Below are 26,709 nucleotides of genomic sequence, written 5' to 3' on the forward strand. Positions count from 1 at the left end.
AGAAACCATCCTGTCCCATTTAAGTGCCTTACCTCCTGTACTATCACTCTGGCGTTAATACATATTTATTAATAAAATTTAAAATTTCAATAAAGAAATTAAACATAATGGGGACCATTTCTAAGAAGTATTAATGACTAAATATGAGCATGCTTTTATCACATATTAGGTATTTCTCATCACTGACATAAGGAAAAAAAGGTAAATCATTGCTTATGAAAATGGAACAAGGGCCAGAAAAATAGAAAAATAATCATGATTTGTGCACTATATGCAGGAGACCCAGGTTTGATTCCTGGCCACCACTGGGAGACTCCCAAACACAAAAGCAACAGTAACCCCAAACACAGCAGGTATGGCTCAAAATCTCATAAAAATGGAATGAAGAGCAGGTGGGGGGGGAATGGAATGAAGACAAATTTCAATGAAAAATAGGTAGAACTTCATGTCAAGTTGGTAGTATTTATCATGAGCATTAAAAACTCTAGGCTGTGGCCGGAGTAGTAACACAGAAGGTATGGCATTTGTCTTGTGTGTGGTCGACCGGGTTTGATCCCCAGTATCCCACATGGTCCCTGGGCCTGCAAGAAGTGATTTCATTTTTGTTTGTTTTTTTGTTTTTGGGTCACACCCGGCAGTGCTCAGGGGTCACTCCTGGCTCCATGCTCAGAAATCGCTCCTGGCAGGCTGAGGTACTATATAGGATGCCGGGATTCGAACCACCGTTCTTCTGCATGCAAGGCAAATGCCCTACCTCCATGCTATCGCTCAGGCCCCCCAGAAGTGATTTCTGAGCACAGAGCCAGAAGTAACCGCTGAGCACCGCTGGGTATGGCCCAGAAGCAAAATAAAACAACAACAAAAAAACTGCTGTTCAGGAGCCGGTGCGGTGGCACAAGGAGTAAGTGCCTTGCCCGCACCAGCCTAGGATGGAACGCGGTTAGATACCCCGGCATCCCATATGGTCCCCCAAGCCAGGAGAGATTTCTAAGCATATAGCCAGGAGTAACCCCTGAGCATCACCAGGTGTGGCACAAAAACAAATATGCATAAAGATGTTAATTCCACATTGATCAATTAAAAGATATGAAAGTCTATTCACCCAATACTGACTATAAGTTTTGGCTAATTTGGGGCCAGAGAGATAGCACAGTGGTAGGGTATTTGCCTTGCAAGCAGTGGACCCAGGACCAACGGTGGTTCGAATCCTGGCATCCAATGACCTCTCAGCGCTGCCGGTGTGTCCCAAAAAAAAACAAAAAAAACAAAAAAAAACAAAAAAAAAAATCATGGCTACTTTATAAGATTGGTGATTTATCTATTTTTGAATAATCATAAGGTAGTTTGAAAGCCAAAGGAAATATCCCAGGGCCAGATAGTACATCGGGTTGCATGCCTTGTAAGCAGCACTCCCATGATTTCCTGAGCTCACGGGACTGATTTTTGAGTGCAGAGCCAGGAATAAGCCCTGTGAACTGACAGGTGTTACTCAAAAAAAAACAAGCAGTCAAAAAACAAAGAGAGTTCAGCAGAGACACCAGTGTTTGATTCTTAGATCACTCCCTACTTTTCTTTTCCTCCATACACCCTTTTTGAGGCATAAAGCCAACCCAGGATTAATTAGGGACCCACCTAAGTTAATTAACATAAGTACCCTTAACTACTCAACCCAGTCAGCCCCTCACGTGAACCTTTGTTCTATTAACACTGGCCAATAAAAGTTAGCAAAGAAAGCAGCTCACCAAGTGGCTGGCTCAGTGTGATCCAAGAGGATGTTCAACCTCTTAGGTCCTAAGCACCTCCAGTGACTCCATCTGTTTCATGTGCTATATCCCTGCCGCTGAACAATCCATTCCAGGGTCAATACAAAAAGACAAACTGTTGGGAAGTTGGCAGCCCCCTTCCAAACTATCCCAGCAGTTCAGGGTTTCAAGCTCTAGTCTTGCATATCTAGTTTGATCCCTGGGATCATATATGGTGCCCAAATATCACCAAGATTATTACTGAACATATATAGTCAAGAGTAAATACTAGGTACCAAAAAAAATTAAAATAAAATAAATAATAAATTATTTATAAAAAGAAAAAGTGGGTTTCCTTGTCCATGGCCAAATGAGGCAAATTCAGGTCAGAAGAATCTTTTAATCTCTAAAGTACAAAAGAGAGACAAGTAGTAACATGTTAACATGCTAACTAATTTTTTTTCAAATTAAGTGTTTAAGAAGATCTTTTTTTAAAAAAACTGCATTGCGGGGTCGGAGAGATAGCATGGAGGTAAGGCGTTTGCCTTTCATGCAGAAGGTCATCGGTTTGAATCCCATATGGTCCCCCATGCTTGCCAGGAGCAATTTCTGAGCATGGAGCCAGGAATAACCCAAAAACCACAAAAAAAAAAAAAAAAAACTGCATTTGGAGCCGGCGAGGTGGCACTAGAAGTAAGGTGTCTGCCTTGCAAGCGCTAGCCAAGGAAGGACTGCAGTTCAATCCCCCGGCGTCCATATGGCCACCCCCCAAGCCAGGGGCAATTTCTGAGCATCAAACGGGTGTGGGCCGAAAAACCAAAAAAAAAAAAAAAAACTGCATTGGGGAGGGGGCTTTTGTTTGGGGGCCATACCCAGCAGAGCTCAGGAATCACCCAGTTCTTTGCTCTACACTCAGGGATCACTCCTGCTGTGCTGGGGATTAAATCCAGGTTAGCCTCATGTAAAGCAAATGCCCTACTTGCTATACTATTACTCTGGAGGATGCAAAAAAAGATAAAGTTTGTTTCTTTGTTTTGTAACACACCCAGTGGAGTGCACAGTGGTTACTCCTAGCTCTGCACTCAGGAATTGCTCCTGACAGGCTCAGGGAACCATACAAGAGGCAGATCAGCTGCAAGGCAAATCTTTACTCACTGTACTGTTGCTCTGGCCCACAAAATAATTTTTAAAGCAGAAGGAAGGTTTCTGGGGAAAAAAATTTAAGGCAACTTACATTTCCTCGTCTTCATCTTCCTCATCCACCCAAACTGGCTTCTTCTGAGGTGGAAAATTATCTGTTGCTTCATTTTCAACTTCCGAGTCATCTGCGTTTTCCCGTACTTGAATCTACAAAAACAATAAAATACCTTCAGTCACTGAGGTTTTTGTGCTGTATGGATACAAATACACTCACTGCAGTTAGCTTAGAAATGTTTTTAAGTCCTCTAATAAAATAATAGATGAAATGAAGCAAGCAACACCAGAGAGAAACAGAAAATGAAGATTGGAGGATGGCACCTTCAACAACCCTTGGATAGGCCTGTTTTTAAGGGTGCACATTCAAGGAAAGGAAAGTCAAAAATGCACAAAGAAAATGACCAAGCAAGACACCAACAAATGATAAGAGAGGTTTGACCTTCAAGTTGGTGGTCTCCCTTCAACACATATCTCACTGTCTCGTTTCTGTGCTTCCTCTGCATAACTCTTGAATACATTCTGTCTCTCCTCATAGCTAAGTAAGATTTGTTCGATAAAAATAAGTCACAAAAGTAAAACTAACCAAGGGTTGGAAGAAAATAGGAAAAACCACAGATCTACAAAAATCACAGGAACAGAGACAGCATTAAAAAAAAAAAAAAAAACATGATTACATGTCCTATCAGTTCATGTCTCCCAATTTTTGGGAAAATCCTCTCCATTTTCCTGAATAAATGCTTTCAGTGCTCAGGAGACCAAATTCTCATGGACTGAGGACAAAGCAAATAAAGTATCTACCACTATACCACTTCTCCAGCACTGTGAACATTAATGATTCTGCTAAGAAACTATGCAATACAAACCTAAATGCAGAGCACATTCAAGGGAGCTTGAGTTGCTCCCAAACTTAACTACGGAACTATCTAAACGATTCTTCCTCTACTAGCTTTATTAGCACCCGAGGCTTATGCAAAGTACATCCAAGTCCCTTTTGGACTTTTCCTTTCAAAGGCCAGTTCTTCCAGCAGCGATACATAACTCTCTCTCATTCATTCTCGGTTCCCAGGTCGACATCTGCATCCACTCCCATCCACATGGCAGTGTTTCTCTAAGAGGTTTTACACTTCAAAGAGGCTCTGAGTAGCCACACTAAGGACCAAAGAAGCAGGAATTCTGCTCCCGGCACATCATACATACATCACGGGCAGACAGACACTCCTCTCTTCCTGAGAACATTCTTTCCCTGGGAGCATTTGCTGCTCGGAGAACGCTCAGCTATGTCAATGGTCAGTCGCTCAGCTCCAAGAGGGCGGAGACTTTTGTCAGTCGGTGCCTGGGACATGGATCAGGTGCGAGCAGATGAGAATATTGGAGATATCGGACCAGAAAGCAAGAATGCAGTGTGCAAAGGTGGTGATCGGCGCGAGGCTTTGGTGCCAGGGAAATAAATAACCAAGTACTTTTTCCTCCTTGTTGCATGAGCCTATAGATTCGAGTCTCTAGCAATGTCCATCCAAGACCCATCCAGTTCAGAGATAACTGAAGAGGGAGTCAAACAGTGGTGAGCCCTGACGCCTTGAGCCCTGCCCACAGCCCCAAGGCCCTTGACACACTCAACCTTGTCCATGTTAGAACGATCAAAGAAACCAAAGACAAAGATGCAAGAAGATAGGGCCCCCAAAAGATAGTGTGGAGGTAGGGCGTTTGCCTTGCATGCATTAGGACGGTGGTTCGAATCCCGGCATCGATTATGGTCTCCCAAGCCTACCAGGAGCTATCTGAGTGTAGAGCCAACAGTAAGCCCTGAGCACTGCCGGGTGCGACTCCCCCCAAAAAAATGCAAGAAGAAGGGGCCCGAGAGATAGCACAGCGGTAAGCCAAAAGTTTTTGCCTTACATGCGGCCTATCCAGGACGATGGTGGTTCGAATCCCTGCATCCCCATATGGTCCCCTATGCCAGGCGTGATTTCTGAGCACAGAGCCAGGAGTGTGACCCAAAAAAAGACCAAAAAAAAAAAAAATGCAAGATGATGAGCCAATGGCGACGATCCAAAGAGGTGGTGGGGAAAGAAAAGTTTGAAGTGCAGCAGCTAATGGGAGTGAAGCCTATCACACAAGATGCTCCAGGCTGGGCTGGAGAAATAGCAAGGAGGTGGTAGAGCGTTTGCGTTGCATGCAGAAGGACGGTGGTTCGAATCCCGGCATCCCATAGGATCCCCCCGAGCCTGCCAGGAGCGATTTCTGAGTGCAGAGTCAGCGCTGCCGGGTGTGACCCCGAAACAAAACAAAACAAAAAAGATGCAAGAAGTTGGGGCCCAAGAGATAGCATAGCTATGGGGCTTGCAAGCAGCCTATGAAGGACGGATGGTGGTTCGAATCCCGGCGTTCCCCATGGTTTCCCCCAAGCCAGGAGCGCAGGGCCAGGAGTGTGACCCCCAAACATACAAAAATAAAAAAAAATTGCAAGAAGGTGAGCCAATGGCGATGATCCGAAGAGGTGGGGCGGAAAAGTTTGGGGTGCAGCAGCTCGTGGGAGTGAGCCCATCAATCACACAAGAGGCTCCAAGCTGGGGCCGGAGAGAGAGCACGGAGGCAGGGCGTTTGCATGCTTGCAGGCAGAAGGACGGTGGTTCGAAAGCGGGCATCCCGGGCGTGCGGTCTCCCGAGCCTGCTGGGGGCGATTTCTGAGCGCGAACCCCGGAGTGGGATCCAAACACTCCACCCCAGTAAAAGATGCTCCAGGCTGCAGCTGGACCTGTCAACAGACAGGACGTGTGCGCAGGGTGGGCGGGGCCGCGCCCCCTCGCGGCACCTGCGCGCCCTCCTCCCCTCCACACCCCACCCCCTCGCAGGCCCTGGCCCCGCCCCCGAGCCGGCCCGATCGCGCCGCCGCCGCCGCCGCCGCCGCCGCCGCCGCCGCCCCTCACCCGCGGGCCCCGCAGCCGCCTGAGCAGCGCGTCCTGGTCGTCTTCGACGTCGCCGAACACCAGCTCCTCCAGGCAGCGCTCCACCTCGGGCTTGTCCTCCTCGAGCGTCAGGCGGTTCTGCTGCCGGAGCCGCCGCTCTTCCTCCTCGTCCACTGCGGGGAGGCTCGGCCGGGCCGGGCGTTCCCATTGGGATGCGCGCGCCGCCGCCTTTCGACGCGGCCCCTCTCGTCCTTCCGGCTTCTTCCGCCCTTGGCCGGCTCCGGGCCGACGATCCGGTTTCATCCGGTTCCTCCGTTCGGGCGGCATCGCGGCGGAGTTCCGAGGAGGAAGAGCGAGCGAGCGAGCGAGCGCTCACTCACGCACGTGGAACCGTACTGCGCCTGCGCTTTCCGGGCGTGGGTTTACGGCGGAAAGAGCGGAAGGAGCCTGCGCGGTTGTAGCCCGGAGGCACGTGACCAAGCGCGCGTGGACGTCACCAAGCCACGCCCCCTCTCTCTCAAGCCACGCCCCCGTGTGGGTGTTTCCTTGAAGGAAAGGCCGATCTTCCGGGTGCAGGGGGAAGCGGCGTGACTGGCGTGTGAAGGGAAACGTTTCCTTTTCCCACGCGGCTTTGGCCAGAAAATAAGAAACCCTACGGGACGCGCCTGGCGGAGACGGAGATGGCCGGATGAGACGAGAGAAGACCCTGCGTTGTGGCCCGAGGTGTCCCTCACCCCTACAACCCCACACACAGAGCCTCAGCGGCTGGGCCCACCCCGTGGGGGGGCTTTGGTACGTCCCGACGGCTACGGCGTCCGACGAGGGTCCCACGCCGCAGAGACGCGAGCGCGAGCCCAGGAAGGGGTAAGTAGGTAGGTGGGGAAGTGGGCCAATCGGGGCGCGGGTCACGGCGCAGGCGCGCTGGGGAGGGAGGGCTAATGCTAATGTTGTTGATATCCTGGGGCCACCCGAGTTAAAAGGGGGGAAATAAAGAAATCCGGGGGCTGCCGCCGCCGCCGCTGATCCTGGCCCGAGCCGGGGGGATCCCTCGCGCCTCCTCCTAGTCGCCGTTAGTCTCGGGGAGCAGCGGCTCGGGCGCCTCGCTTCTCCCCACCCCAGCCCAGGGAAGAGGGCGCCGCCAGGTCCAGGGGAGCCCGGACCAGCCCCCTCTCTCTCTCGCTACCCATGAGGCCCTGATGGAAGAAAACACAAAGGAACGGGTGAGAGCCGAGCGCGGCAGCCGCTTGGCTGCGCCAGGTCGGGGTTCTGGGGGGGCTCCCCGACCCCCTCCCCAGGAACCCCATGTCGCTTTCCTTTCCCCTGCAGCTCCGGGGCCTGCTTCTCCTCCCTCCTGCCCCTCACGCCCCCTCCATCTCCGGAGCAACTCTCCATCTCCCCCCCTACACACACACACACACACACACACTCCACGCCCCCGCCGGCCGTTAAACGATTTAGGGGTGCCCTTCCCCCCTTCTTTCTCCTCCCACCCCAGCTACCGACTCTTCGGGGTTCTTCTTCTCTCTTCCCCCCACTCTGCTCTCCTGGAAGGAACCTTGGAGAAGAAAGTTTCTCTAGGCCCCCCCCCCCACTCTTCTCTCCTCTCCTTTCTCAGGGGTGGCCTCTTGGTCCCAGCTAGGCCCCTGGGGTGAAGGAGCCCGGGAGCCCCCCAGAACTGGGGGGGTTGTTACGGGGGGGGGACAGAGCCGTTGCGTTGTTGCGCTGCACGTGGAGGTGGCCCTCGGGAAGGGAAGGGAAGGAAAGGGGGCGGGGTGGGGGCGCCCAGGGCGAACCCCGCCCGGGTCCCTAACATTGCCGGGTCGTGGGAAGGCAGTAGTGGTCACCCCACAAACACACACACACACAGCCGTCGCCCCCTCCCCCCCGTCCTTGGACGGCCACCCCCTGCCCTGCCGGAGTGGTAGGTAGCCCGGTCTTGCATGCTTGCTTGCTGTGGCTCTGGGACTTCTCGAATCCGCTCTCACATCCTCCTTGGGTCGTGTCCCGTCTCCTCCCCACCCCACCCCGTCTCTTGATGGCCTATATTTGGGGTGTGCCCAGGAGGAAGGGCAGGGAAGAGGGGGAAAGAGAAGCAGCTGGACCCTGCCGGGGTCGCGTTCACTCCACCCCACCCCAGAGAGAATGATAGAGACCCTGGGCTTCCCTGCTCTGTCTGGACTGTCTCGCTGCGGTTTGTTTTTGTTTTGCTTTTGGGGTGCCCTGTGAAAGTTGAACAACATCTCTCTCTAAGACTTTTCCCATCTCGAGGCACGTTGGCTAACTGTTGCCTCAGCCCCTCTCCCCGAGGATACCTGATTGCCCCTTGGGGAACACTAGATGCGTCCCCTTGTAGAAGAGGGCTGATGGAAAGTCCCTCTCTCCTCTCGTGTACTACCTTCCTCCGGACATGGTGGATCTTCTTAGGGTGATCTTCTCTCTTGGAGGCCCCTCTCCTCTATTTTTCCTTGCAACTCTTCTGTGAGCTTTGAAAGCAAGCGTTCTAACACTTTTTGACGTTTGCCTGGAATCACAGTCTCCCCTAGTGCTTACCGGTATTCACCCCCCAGTCGCTCTAATTTTTCGGGTACTTTTCCAGTATCTTTCCCGTCGTCCTCGGGTGAGCTTCGTTGCCTCTGAACGGAGGGTCACTGGCATGAAAATCTGGGGACGCATGCTTTTCTCTTCCTAGTGTAAGTGGGAATAAACATGTAACCTGATGTAAGGCGTAATGAATCTGATCTAGAGCACAAAGACCCAAGCCGCACCTGAATATCTTTTCAGTACTCTCAGTCCTGTATTTAAAGTAGAGAACCGTCTTCACACACACACACACACACACACACACACACACACACACACCATGTCTTAGAGACTATTGATTTGCTCTATTGTAGACTGTATTCCCCCCCCCAATTTGTTTACCTCAACGCGAAAACTGTTTAGAAAAAAAAATAGCTGCCCTTCTTTTCACCACCTCCTGTGAATAACAAGTAGCTTCTATTTATGTAGAACCCACTCAAGGCTTCTGGGTGCCTTTTCAATCCCTGCAAAAGTGGTCTTCAACAAGTATCCCTTTCTCAATATATTGGGCTGCAGTTTTCATTTTACATATTCGTTTTGTTTTGGGGCCACACCATGCAGCGCTCAAGAGTTACTCCTGGCTCTGCGCTCTGAAATCACTCCTGGCAGGCTGGGGGACCATATGGGATGCTGGGGATCAAGTTGGCCCCAAGCAAAGCAAATGTTTCACCCACTGTGCTGTATAGCACTGGCCCCTGCAGTTTTCACTTTATATAAACTTTGACATCGAAGTGTAGTCACTTCATTTTAACTTAGAAACGAATACCAGATAATGGGGAAAAATCAGGCCAGCCTAAGGTGTTTAAATAAAAGTGCAGTTTCTGGTCATTCTCCTGATTGCTTCAAAATCGAACTGTGGTGACTGCAGGACTGGAAACATTTGCATTCTGAACATACTAGACAGGAACAACTGGTTTTTATTTTTAAAGAAGACATTACTATATTTTTTTAATTACTGGTTTTATGTCGGTCTGATTAGTGTCTATAGTGATGTTCAGATGCTTTTAGTCCCTTAATTGCCTGGGAAATTAAATAATCTTAAATTATTATAAAACAAGTCAAAATAAAATAACTACAGCTTAAAGTGAAAAGTTAAATACTGTCATAAATAATAAACCACTGAATTACTGAAAGTCAACAGTGCTCAGTGGTCTGACCACAATCTAAAAATATATGTCACCACTCTTCTGATTGTTCCTTATTTTTCATCTTGAAAACGTTTACTACATAAGATTTATTTTCATATAATAATTTTAAGTTTAACAAAAGTTAAAATGTATCATTAATCTTACAATTTCAAGTATAAGAGATAGTTCTTTTTAAAAGTACAGTAAAAGAAAAATAGCTTTGAATATCAAAGCAAGATAAGCCTCCTAATACCAGTATCTTGTTTTTTTGGTTTTGTTTTTTTTTATGTTTTTTTTTTTTTAGTCTTTGCGCCACACCCGGCGGTGCTCAGGGGTTACTCCTGGCTGTCTGCTCAGAAATAGCTCCTGGCAGGCACGGGGGACCATATGGGACACCGGGATTCGAACCAACCACCTTTGGTCCTGGATCGCTGTGCTATCTCTCCGGGCCCATTTATTTTTGTTTTGTTTTGCTTTTTTCTTGTTGCTGCTGTTGCCCTTTGGAATCTGCACAAGCTGATATGAAGGTGATGCTATGCCAGAGATCACACCCATGGCCTTGCACAGACAAGACATAAGGTCTCTCACCTGAGCCACATCCCATCTCCTATACCACTGTATTTTTTGGTTTGTTTTCTGGGGCAACACGTGACCATGCTCAGGCATACTCCAGGCTCTGCACTAAGAAATCATTCCTGGCAATTTCCAGAGATCATAGGGTACTGGGGATCAAATGCAAGTTAGCTGTGTGCAAGGTAAACACCCTACCTACTGTATGTATTATCATTTCTGGTCCAATTTCTATTTTTATCTAAAGCTAGTTACAGTTTATACAAAGATTGCTAATTAATTCAGGGTTGGTGTTTTTATTTTTATTGGGGTAGACAAGGCAGTTTTGGGGGACCATGCAGTCACAGAAATCAAACCCATGCCTCTGGCTTGCAAATTATACATACTAACCCATTTTGCTATTTCTCAGCCTACCCATCTTTTAGTAGACCTTTTTAGTACATTTTTCCCCTCAGATTTAGGATTTCTCTCAATTTTCTGGAATCCCTAAGAAAGGATGGAAAGGAAATAAATCTCATTTGAATAACCCCTAATCTGAGGTAGGAAGAAGAGATAAAGAGGACATTAGCAAAAAGTTAAGTCTTGGTTCTGCTATTAACCACCATTGTTGGATAAGATCTTTTCTTTCATTTCTCATCCTCACCACCAAGGGTTGGTTGTAATTAGTATTATTCCATAAAACTTTCTGCAATGATGGAAAAGTGCTGGTCACTAGCGTAATACTAGCCTTGTAAGGTCATTGAATTCTTGAAAGATAACTAGTATGATTGAGGAACCCAATGTTTTTACTTAATGACTTGATCTTTGTTAAATTATCACATGTCTGTCACATTGAACATGTTGAGATAGAATACTTGTTTGTTTGGTTGGTTGGTTGATTTTGGTTTTGGTTTTTGGGTCACACCCGGCTTTTGCTTAGGGGTTACTCCTGGCTCTATGCTCAGAAATCACTCCAGCCAGTATCAGGGGACCATATGGAATGCCAGGGTTCGAACCACCATCCTTCTGCATGCAAGGCAAACGCCTTACCTCCATGCTATCTCTCCAGCCCAGAATACTGGTTTTTTAAGTTTAGTCACTATACTCACCCTTGGGACTCTTGTAAAATACCAATCCTCTTTTCAATAGCAAGTTTTATGCAGCAACTCTTAACTGCATTGATGAGGGAATTTATAGTTTTAAAAATGGGTAGCCCAGAAAACTTACTTTTAGTGGAAAAAAAAGCTAGGGAAACACTATGATTTCCTAACTCCCTTATGGTTTTCACTTTAGCAACTTAGAAATTCACTGTAGTAAAATTGAGCTGTGGATGAAGCTGGCAAACTGGCTAGACTTCTAAATCTGCCACCTCCTGACATGTGATCTCAGGCAAGTTGCCTAATCTCTTGCAGCTTTATTTCCTTCATCTAAAATAATGGACCAAGCTTTTAGTTCAGTCTCCCCTCCTCCCAAGGTTTTCTATAAACCTATCAGATGTGATGACCATTATGTAGAGAATTCAGGAGACCTCAGGAAGTAGCACCATGGTAGAGTTAAGTTTGTTGCACTTGGGGTTTGCTCCTTGGTACCTTATACAAATATAAAATTTTAAATATCTTGGTAATTTTTTGTTTTTCCAACTTTTAGACATAGTTTTTTTTATCTTGATGTAGAACATGTGTATTGCTTTTTTTTTGGGGGGGGGTGTTGGGTCATACCTGGCAGCACTCAGGGGTTACTCCTGGCTCTATGCTCAGAAATCACTCCTGGCAGGCTCTGGGGACCATTTGGATGCCGGGATTCGAACCATCATCCTTCTGCATGCAAAGCAAATGCCTTACCTCCATGCTATCTTTCCGTCACCATGTATTACTTTTTCATTTTTAATTTATTAACTGTGATTTATAGATCTGTTGATGATAGTTTTGGACATTTGGCAGGATTTTTGTTTGGCTGGTGGTTTTGGGAACAATACCTAACAGTTCTCCTGCCTATAGACTCAGGGGTCATTTCTGGCAGTAATCAGCATAGAGAAGTAATCGGGATGGTCAGCTGCGTGTAAGACAAGCTCCTAAGATGCTTGCTCAGTCTAATTTGGGTATTTGGGGATGTGGTTCAGCAAGAGAGCAGGAGTCTGACATATAAGGTACTGCTTTTCGAACCCAGTACCAGGGAGAGGAAGAATTTGCCAGAGTTTGGAGCATTTGATGTTCTTTTTTTTTTAAAAAAAAAAAACTTTATTGATTGATTGATTGGTTTGGGGCCACATCCACAGCACTCAGAGGTTACTCCTGGCTCTGCACTCAGAAATAGTCCCTGGCAGGCTGGGGGACTATATGAGTATGCCTCCCAGGTCAGCCGCATGTAAGGCAAATGCCCTGCCGCTGTGCTATCTCTGGGCCCAGCATTTGATGTTTTACGTCCAAACCCTATCACCAGTGTTTATGTTTCTATACCAATAATCTGTTATTTTTTAATTTAGTGCTGTGATAATGATTTGTCTATATTGTTAAATAAGTATTCAATAATACCATCTCTTTACTTTTAGATGTCAGATTGTTTAAAACACCAGAGTCATAGTCCAGTACATGTTTGTTTTATTAATATTCTGTAGTTACTATTCATTCATTACAAGAACATTTAAGCAACCAACTGCAGATATAGTTTTTAAAGATTGAGTCAATGTTTTACAACTGTTCTGGAGCATTAAATCAGATCTCCATGACAATGAATGACTGTTTTTGTTTGTTTTTGTTTTTGTGTCACACCTGGCAGTGCTCAGAGGTTACTCCTGGTTCTGCACTCAGGAATCACTTCTGGCAGTCACTGGAGACCATATGGGATTGAACTCAGGTCGTCCACTTAAAAGCCAACAAATACCCTACACGCTGTACTAACTCCCCATCCCCTGAATGACCTGTTTAGCTTATCTTCATTATATTAAAATACATTACTTGGTTTGATTGCTCAACTAATGGTGATACAATCCCAGCCTTTGTATTCCATAATTTGTTATAGAATTGATAGCTGATAATAATATTAGAGACCCTATAGGCCACTTGTTTCATATTTACTTTTGACATGATCATCTTATTTTTAATTAGCTTTTCAGGTTCATACTTAAGGATTCCTAGCTTTCTTCTGAAGAACTGAAAGCCCACTCATGTGAATTATTTTATTTTATCATACATCTTTCCTGTATGGTAAGTGGCATTTTTGTTGTTTAGAAGACAGGGATACTAAGAACAAAGTAATAGTTACATTAGGAATCACAAGCAATAGGACCAAAAGTTGAACCCAAACAAATAGAAAAACCAGGGGTAGGATTTGAGGGGGCTTGAGCCATACCCGACTGTGCTTTAGAGCTTATTCCTGGCTCTGGGCTCAGAAATCTTTCCTGGTGGTGCTAGGAGACCATATGTGGTGCTGGGGTCTAAATTAGGGTCATCCACATATCTCTCTGATTCCAGAAATAAAAATTTTGAGTATTTTTCATAAATTAGAAAACTTCTAGATCACAGAGAGAATGAGTGCTCAATGACTGGAGCATGTGCTTTGCATGTAGGAGAGAAGACTTGGGTCTTGTACCCCCTATAAGACCATAATGCTTGGTCCCCCAGCAGTAAGCAATCATAGAGTTTATTAAGTCTGTCTTAACATTTTCATTTCTTAACATTTCCTTTGAACATTTCTATTTCTCTAGGTAGGTTATACAGGTTACTGATTTGTTTTTTTCTTGATTGAGTCATTGACTTAAATTCACTGTTTGTTTCACATTGAGTTTGTAGAAAACACACAAGCCCAATAATCTTGAATATTTACATTACTCCTTTCTATATTCTTAGAGAAAGAATAAAGGCTTTTCTGTTTAGGCCAGTGCATTGCATCACTGTGCCAGACTCTGCTTTTCATCCAGATGGAATAAGAAGAGATCAGTAAGAGGTAAAGAGCTCTTGAACTCCTACTGAGCCCAATCATCAGAGATGATGTGTTTGGTGTTTTGTTTGTTTTTAAGTTTTTGGCTTTTGGGTCACACAGATTATTGCTCACAGATTATTCCTTTGTTTGGGGGGTTGCTTGCTGCAATACTCAGGGAGCCTGCTATGCTGGAGAATCAAACCGACACTTCCTGCATTCAGGACATGCACATTGAGCTAGCCCTCTAACCCAGAATATCTATTCTTTAGATAAAGAATAAAAAAGATAATAAAATCTCATTCTGTGATTTTACTTTACTTTTTTATTACATTCTGTGATTAAATAGGAAACTTTGAAAATAATGTAGGCTGGGCCCGGAGAGATAGCACAGCGGTGTTTGCCTTGCAAGCAGCCAATTCAGGACCAAAGGTGGCTGGTTTGAATCCCGGTGTCCCATATGGTCCCCCATGCCTGCCAGGAGCTATTTCTGAGCAGACAGCCAGGAGTAAACCCTGAGCAACGCCGGGTGTGGCCCAAAAACCAAAAAAAGAAAAAAGAAAATAACGTAGGCCACTGTATTTATATGTATTGACTTGGATAACGAAGAGTTGTTTGGTCTCTTTTTTGCTGGGGGTGAGAGGTTGGGTTTGGGGGCCATGGACTAGGTGCTCAAAGTTTCCAGAGGTTGCCGCTGGGTGGGAGGAAGAGGAGCATACAGTGGCCTAGAATAAACATAGGCCTCCTGCACACAAAGCACATGTTGCAGCACATTGAACTATTTCCCAGTCCAGAGTTGGTTACATTGATGAGTATATGTTGAAATTCTACAATCACTACTTGCTTTGCATATTTATATATGCTTACATTTAGAACTTGTGGTGTTTTCTATAAAATTTCTCCTAGAAAAGTTGGAGTGTGTTGAAATTTTCAGTTCAAATGTCATCTTTTAATTCCTTTGTAGATACTATAGAACTAAAGTTTATTACAGTTAAATTTGGGGGTGGGGTTTGAGGCACACCCAAAAGTATTCAGGAAGTTACTCCTGACTCGTCAGGGGTAATAACCCTTGGCAAGCTCAGGATCATACCAGGTACCAGGGCTTAAATCTGGTTAAGCCCCATGCAAGGATATCTCTGGCCCCCTTTAGGGTTGCAATTACAGTAAGAAAATGAAAGTCGACTATGGTTTAATCCCTTAACAGTTTTCACAATAAGTGCATTTTATTATCATTGAATAATTAAATAGTTGCTGTTTATAAAGAAAAATGTGAAAAAGTTAAAATTACTTTCTCATTCTTAACATGATAAGGTAGCTATTCTAACTTTATTTCAAAATGTGCATATATTTTATCTATGTACACAACAACATATATTGCTTATTTTCATTGAATTTACGCAATTTAAATTTTGTTTTGGTTTTGGGTTATTTTTGGAGGGTCATACCCAGGGGCACTCTGAGATTACTCCTGACTCTGTACTCAGAAATCACTGCTTGCAGGCTCAGGGGACCATATGGGATGTCAGGAATTGAACCTTGGTCCGTCCCTGTTTGGCTGCGTGCAGGGCAGCACCCTACCACTGTGCTGTCTCTTTGGCCCCACAATTTACATTTTATCTCATTTCTCTCTATTACATTATTGCTATAAGGAACATCATTATGTTTAAATTCTTGTGTCCTATGACCAATTTTGTTGGCCTGTTTTAATTTTTGTTTCATTAGTGCACTGTGATGTACTGTTATTCATAGTTGAGTTTGAGACATGGTGTTCAAGCAACAATCCCACCATTAGTGTCACCTTCCCTCTACCAGTGTCCCAGGTTCCATCCCACTCACACACACACACACGCGCCTACCCCAGCCTGCCATTTTGACAGGGATATTTTTTAAGTTTGATTGTTGAAGGTTGGGTCTCATGTTTTCAGTGTTGTTGACTCAGTGGTTTTGATGTTTAGCTATACTACTCTTGTGTACCACCTATGTACCTGAGTTCCCTTGATCCCTCTACCCCCTTGCATCATGTCTGTTTCTCCCCCAACCCTCAACCACCGATTTCTCCTCTGTTCTCATCCCTACTAGACTCTGGGGTATTTGCCTTTCCACCAAATGTATGAACATGCTTTTTCTTCCAGGTAAAAACTTACTAATGCCATATATATCTGCAGTCTCTCAAATTTTAGCAGTTTAATGAATTTTGGTTTTTCAGGGGTTCTAAGCACCCAGTGGTGCTTAGAGACTACTCCCAGCTATATGCCCAGGGTTCACTTCTGGCATTATGGTACCATGTGAGTGCCAGGCATATGCTCCAGCAATTTGAGCTCTCTCCCAGTCTTAGAAAAAATTTTTGATAACTTACTCTTAGCTTGAAATATAAATGAAAGCTTTTATAAAAATAATACATGTAAAAGTATTAAAATAGCAAGGATAAAATTACCCCAAGACAAAGCTCTGTAGCTGTCTTCTTCCTACTTTAGCTGTAATGAGAAGACCCTCTTGTTTTGTTGTTTGGGTCACACCTGCCTCTGTGCTCAAGGATCACTCCAGCCTGGGGATTTAACCTGGGTCAGCCACATGCAGGGCAAACATCCTCCCTCCCTCCCTGCTGTACTATATTGCTTTAGCCCCAGTTGCTTAGTTTAGTCTCGTTTCCTCACCTATAAAGTGAGAATAACTCTTGTTTATAAGGATTATATGCATATGTACACAAAAAAGTATATAAAATGTGCTTGTTACTTTTTTTGTTCTATGAAAATTGTGTCAATAGTTATGACTTGTAACAAAATGATGAGCCAGAGAGAAAGTATAGGTGTTAAGGTGTTTGTCTTGTGTGCATTTGACTCACTCAACCAGTTTAATCTGTCACTACTTGATACTCCAAGTACTGTTCAAACAGGGGTCCTCAAACTTTTTAAACAGAGGGCCACTTCACTGTCCCTCAGACCATTGGAGGGTCTGACTATAGTAAAAACAAAACTTATGAACGAATTCTTATGCACACTGCATATATCTTATTTTGCAATGAAGAAACAAAACAGATACAAATACAATATGTGGCCCGCGGGCCATAGTTTGAGGACCACTGGTTCAAAACAACCCTTGAGCACTGAGAGAGCAGAGACCTGAAGCATCATCATGGTGCAAAACCTTAAAGAAATGACTAACCAAAAAGAAAGAAAGAAAGAAAGAAAGAAAGAAAGAAAGAAAGAAAGAAAGAAAGAAAGAAAGAAAGAAAGAAAGAAAGAAAGAAAGAAAGAAAGAAAGAGAGAGAGAGAGAGAGAGAGAGAGAGAGAAGGAGGGAGGGAGGGAGGGAGGGAGGGAGGGAGGGAGGGAGGGAGGGAGGGAGGGAGGAATGAATACTTAGTTACTGTGGAATAGTGGAATACACAAATTCAAAAATATATTTCTGAACCAAGTTGGATGAAAATGAAGACTCATTCTGGAAAATGTTTGATGACACCAAAAGATGAATCTATGATAACAAAATACTTTAAGAAAATGCCAAAAGCAGTATTTCTAAAACAATATATTAATATATAGATGTGCACTTGGCAGATCTGGATAATAGGAGAACTTGATCTAAATTTCTAACCTTCCTCAAGCAACAAAAACCACATAAAAATCATATACCAGGGGCCAGAGTCGTGGCACAGCCGTAGGGCATTTGCCTTGCACACGGCCGCCCTAGGATGGACCACGGTTCAATCCCCCTGCATCCCATATGGTCACCCAAGCCAGGAGCAATTTCTGAGCGCATAGCCAGGAATAACCCCTGAGCGTCACTGAGTGTGGCCCAAAACCAACAACAACAAAAAAGGTACCTATCGTATCCTCAACATTGCTGAGAAGTAGATTATATAGCTTTCGAATTACAGATCCCTAAAAGTTAAAAAAAAAAAAAAAATTCTAGACACTTCTCGTGCCCATGTACTTCAAGAGAGAAAAGAGAGCTATAAATATGAACCATAATATTCTACTCCTAACAAGTAAATAACAGTAAATTCCAAATTCCTGAACACAGGTTTAAAGTTTGATACTTCACAGATATAGGCCTCAAGGAGTACTTAAAAATAATAAGAAGGTTCAGGATTGGTAACCTTTAATTATAAGCAGTATTTCAGAGGATAGGCAGGGGGTAAAGATATTATGGCTATTGATGAGGCAGAAAAAAGTACAATCCTTTAGCTAAGGAGAAAGAGTACTTAAGAGGTATTTCTTGGGCCCGGAGAGATAGCACAGCGGTGTTTGCCTTGCAAGCAGCCGATCCAGGACCAAAGGTGGTTGGTTCGAAACCCGGTGTCCCATATGGTCCCCCGTGCCTGCTAGGAGCTATTTCTGAGCAGACAGCCAGGAGTAACCCCTGAGCAACGCTGGGTGTGGCCTAAAAACCAAAAAAAAAAAAAAAAAAAAAGAGGTATTCCTTGAGCTAGGAAATCTTCCCATGAACTGACTATTAACAAACGGATTACATCGATACGGAGCTACTTTTAAAAGAAAAATGTGAATCATCGTTTCAGCTAATTAAAATTTTCACACAGACCCCAAAAGAAAGCTAACAGTCAGAACCAGAATGACAGTATCAGATGTTGGGTATTTACCTAGCACACAGTCCCTGCGCACAATTATGAGTGATTTCCTGAATGCAGAGCCAGGAGTAAGCCCTGAGTACAACTGGGTGTCGACCATATGCCAAAAAGAATTTTTGAAAGGAAATCAAGAGTAGGAATAAGTATGTAGAACAACCATATGTAAATCTTTTATGTTTGAATAAAGTTGAAAGCAGCCCAAAAATACAAGATGGGAAAGAAAATAATGTTCATGACTGATTTGGCTACTTGGGAAATAAAGAACATATCATCCAAACACAAAAGGAAGGTTAAAGGAAAAAGATACCTAGAGATCAAGAAGCACAAATAAGCTGAAGCATATGCCTAGCATGTTTGAGACCCTGGAGTCAATTAATCCCCAGGATCATGTGGCCCACAAGTATTACTTGGTGATTGTATCCCTAATGGCCCTTAAGCACTGCTAGATATAATCCAACTAGACCTTCATGTCCACACAGCTGAGCCAAACCTCTCCAAGAGTAGTAGTCCTATTTAAAAGATAATAAGGAGAGATAGCATGGCAGTAAGGCGTTTGCCTTGCATGCAGAAGGTTGGTGGTTCGAATCCTGGCATCCCATATGGTTCCCCAAGCCTGCCAGGAGCGATTTCTGAGCATAGAGCCAGGAGTAATGCCTGAGCAATGCCGGGTGTGACCCCCCCCCCCAAAAAAAAGATAATAAATATCAGGGCCAGAGACATGGCTCAGTGGACTGAGCTCGTGCTTTGCATGCAAGAGACCCAGGTGGCCTGGGGGGGTGGGGTATTAAATGAAGCCTTCACATATTACATAATCACAATTTTTGGGGTTTTGTTTTGTTTTGTTTTTGTGCCACACCCGGGGTTACTCCTGGCTGTGCGCTCAGAAATCGCTCCTGGCTTGGGGGACTGTACGGGATATCAGGAGATAAAACCACGGTCCATCCTAAGTTAGTGTGTGCAAGGCAAATACCACTTGCACCACTGCTCCAGCCCCCATCATCACAAACTAATTACAGCAAAGTGATTGAAATAATTGAATTGTTAATGAGGTATGGTATGGCCCACAGCTGGGGTGGAGAGTCACATGCACCCAGGTTGTGATACTTGCACACATGCTTCGCAGGGTTTGCACATATTAATTATGATCACATCTGTATTTGCTAGGAATTACACTTTTTTGTGATGATACTCCATATGTGTTAGTTGCTCACTAGTTGCATCCACTTAGTGTGTCCTACACATCTGATGTAGTACACCCAGAAATTGCTTGCAGTCATAAGAATTGGTCAGCAGAGCAGGCCTGCCAAGTTCATGCTTGGTGTGTGGCACTAGCAGGGGTTGAACCCATGATCACAGACTTGTATCTATAGCAATCCATGCCTCAAAGCTGTCCTCCAGACCCCAACATACCATTTTATTTTGCACACATAAAATAAATAAATAAAAAAAAATTTGCACACATAAAAAAGAGAACTTAGAGGTGGTGGGAAAACAATATTCTCATTCTCACTGATGTAAATACAAAATGATAAAATATCTGTAGAGGGAGATTTAGTATACTTAAGAAGATATTGTAGTCATTCATCTACTTCACAGTCTGCTTGGAAATAGACTAGGTATATATCTCCGTAAAAATGCATGTATATTGTAGCTGTATTTGTAAGTCCAAGATATTGAAAACTCCAGAGGAGAAATTGGTGGAATAAAATCACACACATTCAAATAATATGCTCTGAAATGGAGTTCTTTTTGGAATGTATCTCTGAATATGCTATATAAATAAATAAAGTACAGAACTGGAAACCTGTACCAAGAAGAATAAGGGACTTATCTTAGTACAGCCTACTCTGGTTAGAACTGCAGCGCTTCATATTCATGTCTCCTAAACTTTGTGGGCCAAAATTTCAAAATGCTTAAAAAATTAAAAGCAAAAAAATGATAGAGGAATTATGTGTCACCTTTTATGAGAAAGAAGAAATAAATATTTCTGCTTACCTTTATAAAATGTATGTGCAAAAGAATGAGCCAGAAAGCATAGACTCTCCTACCTTACAAAAGTGAGGAAAGGAAGGAAAGAAATGACATTTGCCTACTTATTTTCCTTTTAGTCTTTTTCCTCATAATTTGGAAGGAGAATGATCTGACAGCCCCTCAGAATGAAAGTGAGTGAGAATGGTAGGGATGCTAAAAACCAACAGCAACAAAACTCATCTTACTTCAAATTAGTAGTATAACCACACTGAAGAAAAGGGGAAATAATTCAAACAGGATGGTTAAGTCATTTGCTTGGCATATAGTTGTCCTGCATATGGTCACCAGAAGTTGGCCCCTAAGGCTTCACTTCTGGGTGTGGCCCATAAACAAAATACATTTTTAAAATGAACTCCTTCATTTTAGGGGAGGAAAGACTACAGGGTTTTTCTGTAACTAATATATAAAAGTAGGCCAAAGTACCTAGATTAAGGTACTTGATTAGCACATGGTCAGCTGCTCTCTGATCACTAGCACCACGTATCCAATCATCACAAGTAAACCCTGGGCAGTGCTGGTTGTAGTTCCCCAAGACATTAATATAATGTTGAACAGCCTAAATTTTACCTATATACTCGAGTATAAGCTGACCCCCCCCCCCTACTTTTACTTTAAAAGCTAGGAAAGCTTAGTGACTCGAGTATAAACCAAGATGGAAAGTGTAGGAGCCACTGGTAAATTTAAAAAATAAGACCATTATAATAACTGAGGAATCAATAAGTTAAATGTTTTTTAATATTTATTGCTAAAGAAAAACTGTAAACTAGCAACAATAACTTTAAAACTTTAAAGTGCAGAAAAACCTAGCTTAACTGGTAATAAAGCTAAATCACAAAAGTTAAAATTCTTCAACACTGAATTCTTCATCATCATCTGTATATACAAACAGCTTCAGCTATCTCTGATGTGAGGGTATCAGCATAGACATAGTCATCATCACTGAGTTCGCAGATTTCATCATCACTGCTGTCAGTCTCATACAAAGCACAGAATATTGTGGGTTAAATAGTTCAGTGGCATCCAGTTCAGTTTAGCAGCAACTTGTGGATTGAGCAGAAGCACCGCCCCCTCCAGCAGACGGCAGATGATGATTGGAGACTCCGTGCATTTGATAAGGTGCACATGCACTGAATCAAGTAACCTGTATGACCTGAGTATAAGCTGAGTTCGGGTTTTTTGGCACAAATTTTAAAAACTTGGCTTATACTCAAGTATATATATGGTATGTACACTCTGTAGCTTTAACCTATGGTATGTCCTATTGTGGACTGTGTTCGTGTTTGGAATTTTGTTTTTGTTTTTGTTTTTTTGAGGAGTGCAGATTTTCCTCAGCACTCTGTAGCTTTAACCTATAGGTATGTCCTATTGTGGACTGTTTTTGTGTTTGGAATTTTGGTTTTTTTGAGAAGTGCAGATTTTCCTCAGCAATTCTTTTTGTTGTTGTTTTTGTTTGGGGGCCACACCCAGTGGTGCGCAGGGGCTCCTTTTGGCTCTTTGCTCAGATATTGCTCCTGGAAGATTCAGAGGACCACATGGGATGCCAGGAATCGAACCCACGTCCATCCTGTGTCAGCCACGTGCAAGGCAAATGCCCCATCATTGTGCTATCTCTCCAGCCCTTCCCTCAGCAATTCTTGGCCAAAAGGGCCTAGGACATGTTCCTGATCCACTCCCATGGCAGTACTGAGGACCACATCAGAGTGTTCAGGAAAATTATGCATTATCTACTCATCCCATAGGCAGGAAACAAGTACAAACCAAGGATTTATAAAAATGGCATAGTATTGGGCCCAGAGAGATAGCATACCGCCGTTTGCCTTGCAAGCAGCCGACCCAGGACCTAAGGTGGTTAGTTTGAATCCCGGCGTCCCATATGGTCCCCCATGCCTGAACTATATAAATTTATTGTATCTTAGAATAAATTTATATTTTAGGCATTTCTCCCCTCACCCAGTAATTTATGCAATGGAAATTCCTTTCCACTGCTGTCAGGGTGAAAGGGGAGATGCATAGGTTTTGTTTTGTTTTGTTTTGTTTTACCTCTTACCTCATCTTCTGTATTTCTCAACACTAGCCACCCGGTACACTGGCCTTTTAATATGCACATGTTTGCAAATATTTTTCTTGCTCTTTGTTTTGTCTAGGATATTCCATACCAGACATTTGGGTGGCTGCCATTTTTTTGTCCTCAGGTTCACCTTTTTGGAGTCTTTTCTAACCTCTGAATTTTAGTTGATAGACCCTGCTCAGTTCATGTCATCACATAATCGTGCTTCAATTTCTCTCACTTTCAGAATCTAAGCTTTATAACAGAACCATAGGTATTGTCTGCTATTTCAGTCTTCAGCCTCTGTTTTGGGTTACATATGAATGCTTGATAAATAGTTCTGTTGAAGATGATAAGAAATAATTAGCTGGCCCAGCATCCCAACTAATAGTGACACAGAGCTGAGCCTCAGACCTATCTCTTTCAGAATTCAATTCAGAATTGCCATCTCTAAACTTTTCCTAAACAAGGACTACCCATTTTCTGCCATTTTTCTTCATACTGTTTCTAGACTTCTGAAAATACCTTGTCATTCATTTATTCTCTTGAAGTTTTCTGGTAACAGCATATTTTCATTCTTGAAGACAATTTCATTATCTAGAAATGAAATACCTGAAAGTTATTCAGAAACCAAGTCTGCTGAATAAGTTATAGGTGATCAAGATAGAAAAGGGGGGCTGGAGAGATGGTACAGTGGGCAAGGTGCTTGCCTCTTCATGCATATAGTAAAAAAGAGCACCATGTTGGCACAGATAGTCATTATTACAAACTTCACTTGTCCAGATTAGGAACTATGTCTTTGTGCTATGTCACACATTATTGATTTCTTCTCTTTTATATTTAAAGACTGAGCATTCTTCACAATCTGAAAGGATCAGAAGAGATTCGTTCGGGATGTTTGACGGTTATGATAGCTGCAGTGAGGACACAAGTAGCAGCTCTAGCTCTGAAGAGAGTGAAGAAGAAGTTGCCCCTTTACCTTCTAATCTCCCAATTATCAAAAACAATGGGCAAGTCTACACATATCCAGATGGTAAATCTGGCATGGGTAAGTATTTTTAGCATCTATCTGCTATATATTTGAGGTTATATTATGGTTCCTCTTAAGAAAGAAATGGAATTTTCCGGGGCCAGAGAAATAGTACAGTGGTAAGGCATTTGCCTTGTAGTGCCCAACCCGGGACAGAGCCAGGTTCAATTCCCGGCATCCCAAAAGGTCCCCGAGCCTGCCAGGAGCAATTTCTGAGCGCAGAGCCAGGAGTAACCCCTGAGCGCCGCCGGGTATGGCCCAAAACCAAATAAATAAAGTTTTAAAAGAAATGGAATTTTCCTTTCTTAAGAGTTTTTAAAGAGTGGTTTGAAGACACATGGTCTGAAATTGAGTAGTTTTCAATAAGATCACTAAGTTTATGTTTCAACTCTTATGTTGCCTTGGAAGGCAAGTAAAATAAAATAAAAATAAGACTGTTAAAAAACTTAATATGGACATAAATTTATTAATCAGATAGTAAATTCATATATAACGGAAAATGGCTTTTATTTTCAATCCCCAGCAATATATGGTCCTCTGAACATCACTAGGCTTATCTCCCCCAATCACCACCAAGTGGAAAACAAAATACTGTATACTGTGAACCATACAGGTTAGTACAGAATTCTGCACTTGGGCCAGAGAGACATAAATAAAGACCTTCCCCTGGGGCTGGAGTGATAGCACAGCAAGTAGGGCATTTGCCTTGCATGCAGCCGACCTGGGTTCGATCCCCAGCATCCCATATGGTTCCCAATCCTGCCAGGAGTAGTTTCTGAGCAGAGCCAGGAGTAACTCCTGAGTACCACTGGGTGTGGCCCCAAAAAATAAAAAAAAAAAGACCCTCCCCTAAAATAACTATAACCTAGTTATGGGAATCTTGATTTTTATTACATTTGTGAAGCCCTATATTTGACCCCAGCACCACAAGAAAATTCAAATTTTACCATAGAAAAACATTACAGTTTTTCACCCTTTAATCACTTTTTGTTTACCTCTAACCTTCCCATGATTGAGAAATTTATAAATATTAGTCAAGCTACAAGTTGGAGGATTGATGCCACTCAGGCAGTTGTTTACTGTTACTGTATTTTTAGCTCTGTAAGACGCACCTAACCATAAGACACACATGGTTTTTGGATGCTCTCCTCCCCTGCATTCAGGCTTGAGCTCCAGGTGGTATTCACTTCGTAAGAAACACTTTTGGAGGGAAAAAGTGCATCTTAGGGTTCATAAAATGTGGTAATTTCTGTCAATCTCCTGTTGTTTTGGTTTTGGGGCCACACCCAACAGTGCTCAAGATTTACTTCTGACTCTGATCAAAGATTACTCTTGGCAGTGCTCTGGGTACTATATGTAGTATCAAAGATCAAACCAGATCAGCTAAGAGCAACACAAGTTGCGTTGACATCTGTGTCATCCATCTCTTTGTATCCTGACCCTTGCCTACTGCTTAACTTTTTTTCACCTGACTTTTATTAAGGAACGAGTAAAAACTGTATTTTTACAGCATACTGAATTATTTGGTAAAAATAATCATTAAGGGCTGGGGAATAGTACAGCAGGTAGGGCATTTCTCTTGCACACAGCAGGCCTGGGTTTTATCCTGGATATCCCATATGGTTCCTTGAGCCCACGAGGAGTGCTCAGAGGCAACTCCCAACTTGGTACTCCTAGGTTACTCTTGGCAGTGCTTAGGTGACCATGTAGTACAACGGATTAAAACCAGGCCTCCTGTATATAAAGCATAAGCACCAGCTTTTTTAATCATCTCCCCACTCTAAGAAGGAAATTCTTTTCATTGAAATAGTCAGATAAAAATTAAATGTATTAAACTGTTAAAATTGGCTTTATATTTGATAAAACCAGTCTTCTCTATTTTATTAATTAGCTACCTGTGAAATGTGTGGGATGGTTGGCGTGCGAGATGCTTTCTACTCTAAAACAAAGCGTTTCTGCAGTGTTTCATGTTCAAGAAGTTACTCGTCAAATTCCAAGAAGGCAAGCATTTTGGCCAGACTTCAGGTAACGGTACAGAAACCTTCTTATTTATATTTGTTATTATCAAACACTCATTCTTAGTTTACTGCACTTCATTTCTTCCTAATCTACAAGTTATTTTATACTTCACCTTTTAAGAAATAATAAGTCTTGGGCTGGAACGGTGGCGCAAATGGTAGGGCATTTGCCTTGCACACTCTAACCTATGATGGACCGCGGTTCGATCCTCTAGCATCCCATATGGTCCTCCAAGCCAGGAGCAATTTCTGAGTGCCTAGCCAGGAGTAACCCCCGAGCGTCACTTGGTGTGGCCCAAAAAGCAAAAAAAAATAATAATAATGTTTTAATTATTAAGTCAATGACATTAAACATTTGATATAGATAAGGCTTACACTATCCTAAAATACGAAATTTTTTGTGTGACTTAAAAATACTTTTTTGGGGAGTGGGAAGGGCCAGAGAGATAGCACAACTGTAGGGTGTTTGCCTTGCACACAGCCAACCCGGGTTCAATCCCCAGCATTGCATATGGTCCCCTGAGCCTACCAGGCACAATTTCTGAGCACAGAGCCAAAAGTAATCCCTGAGCACCAGATGTGACCATAAAAAAGAAAGAAATAGTCAAAAAAAATAGGGCATTTCTGACCCCCCCTATGAGAGGGTCAGAAGGGAATCTGGGGACATTGGGAGATAGGAAATGTGCACTGGTGAAGGATTTTGAACATTGTATGACTGAGATTCAATCATGAATAATTTTGTATCTGTGAAATAAAACACTTCTATTGTGAACAACTTTATATCCACAGTGTTTAAACAAATTAATTTTTTTTTTAAAAGAGTCATTACTTAGAGGAAATGATTGTTTCTATTTTCCCATTGTCGCTCTAAACTTTTTCTGTTGGTTTTGTTTTTTGGGCCACATCCAACAGCATTCGGATTACTCTTGGTGTGCTGGGAGGGGTGGTCATATTGGATGTTGGAGATCAAATGGGGTGGGTAGG

The 26,709-nt window shown here is 43.4% G+C and overlaps 2 protein-coding genes across 2 annotated transcripts in view; one reads left to right on the forward strand and one right to left on the reverse strand.

Annotated features, from left to right (window-relative positions):
- Window positions 1-6,200, reverse strand: part of UTP18 (UTP18 small subunit processome component) — a 32,622-nt gene extending 26,422 nt beyond the window's left edge. The window contains exons 1-2 of the mRNA XM_049771011.1: window positions 5,867-6,200; window positions 2,977-3,089 (exon numbers count right to left, since the gene is read on the reverse strand). Coding sequence (XP_049626968.1) covers window positions 2,977-3,089; window positions 5,867-6,172 — 419 coding nt within the window. The 5' untranslated portion in view covers window positions 6,173-6,200. The remainder of the gene's footprint in view (window positions 1-2,976; window positions 3,090-5,866) is intronic.
- A 591-nt stretch (window positions 6,201-6,791) lies between these two features.
- Window positions 6,792-26,709, forward strand: part of MBTD1 (mbt domain containing 1) — a 66,998-nt gene continuing 47,080 nt past the window's right edge. The window contains exons 1-5 of the mRNA XM_049771000.1: window positions 6,792-7,065; window positions 13,227-13,304; window positions 13,947-14,043; window positions 23,524-23,725; window positions 25,599-25,732. Coding sequence (XP_049626957.1) covers window positions 23,572-23,725; window positions 25,599-25,732 — 288 coding nt within the window. The 5' untranslated portion in view covers window positions 6,792-7,065; window positions 13,227-13,304; window positions 13,947-14,043; window positions 23,524-23,571. The remainder of the gene's footprint in view (window positions 7,066-13,226; window positions 13,305-13,946; window positions 14,044-23,523; window positions 23,726-25,598; window positions 25,733-26,709) is intronic.

The sequence above is a fragment of the Suncus etruscus genome, chromosome 1 (assembly GCF_024139225.1).
Source record: "Suncus etruscus isolate mSunEtr1 chromosome 1, mSunEtr1.pri.cur, whole genome shotgun sequence".
NCBI classification, from domain to species: Eukaryota; Metazoa; Chordata; class Mammalia; order Eulipotyphla; family Soricidae; genus Suncus; species Suncus etruscus.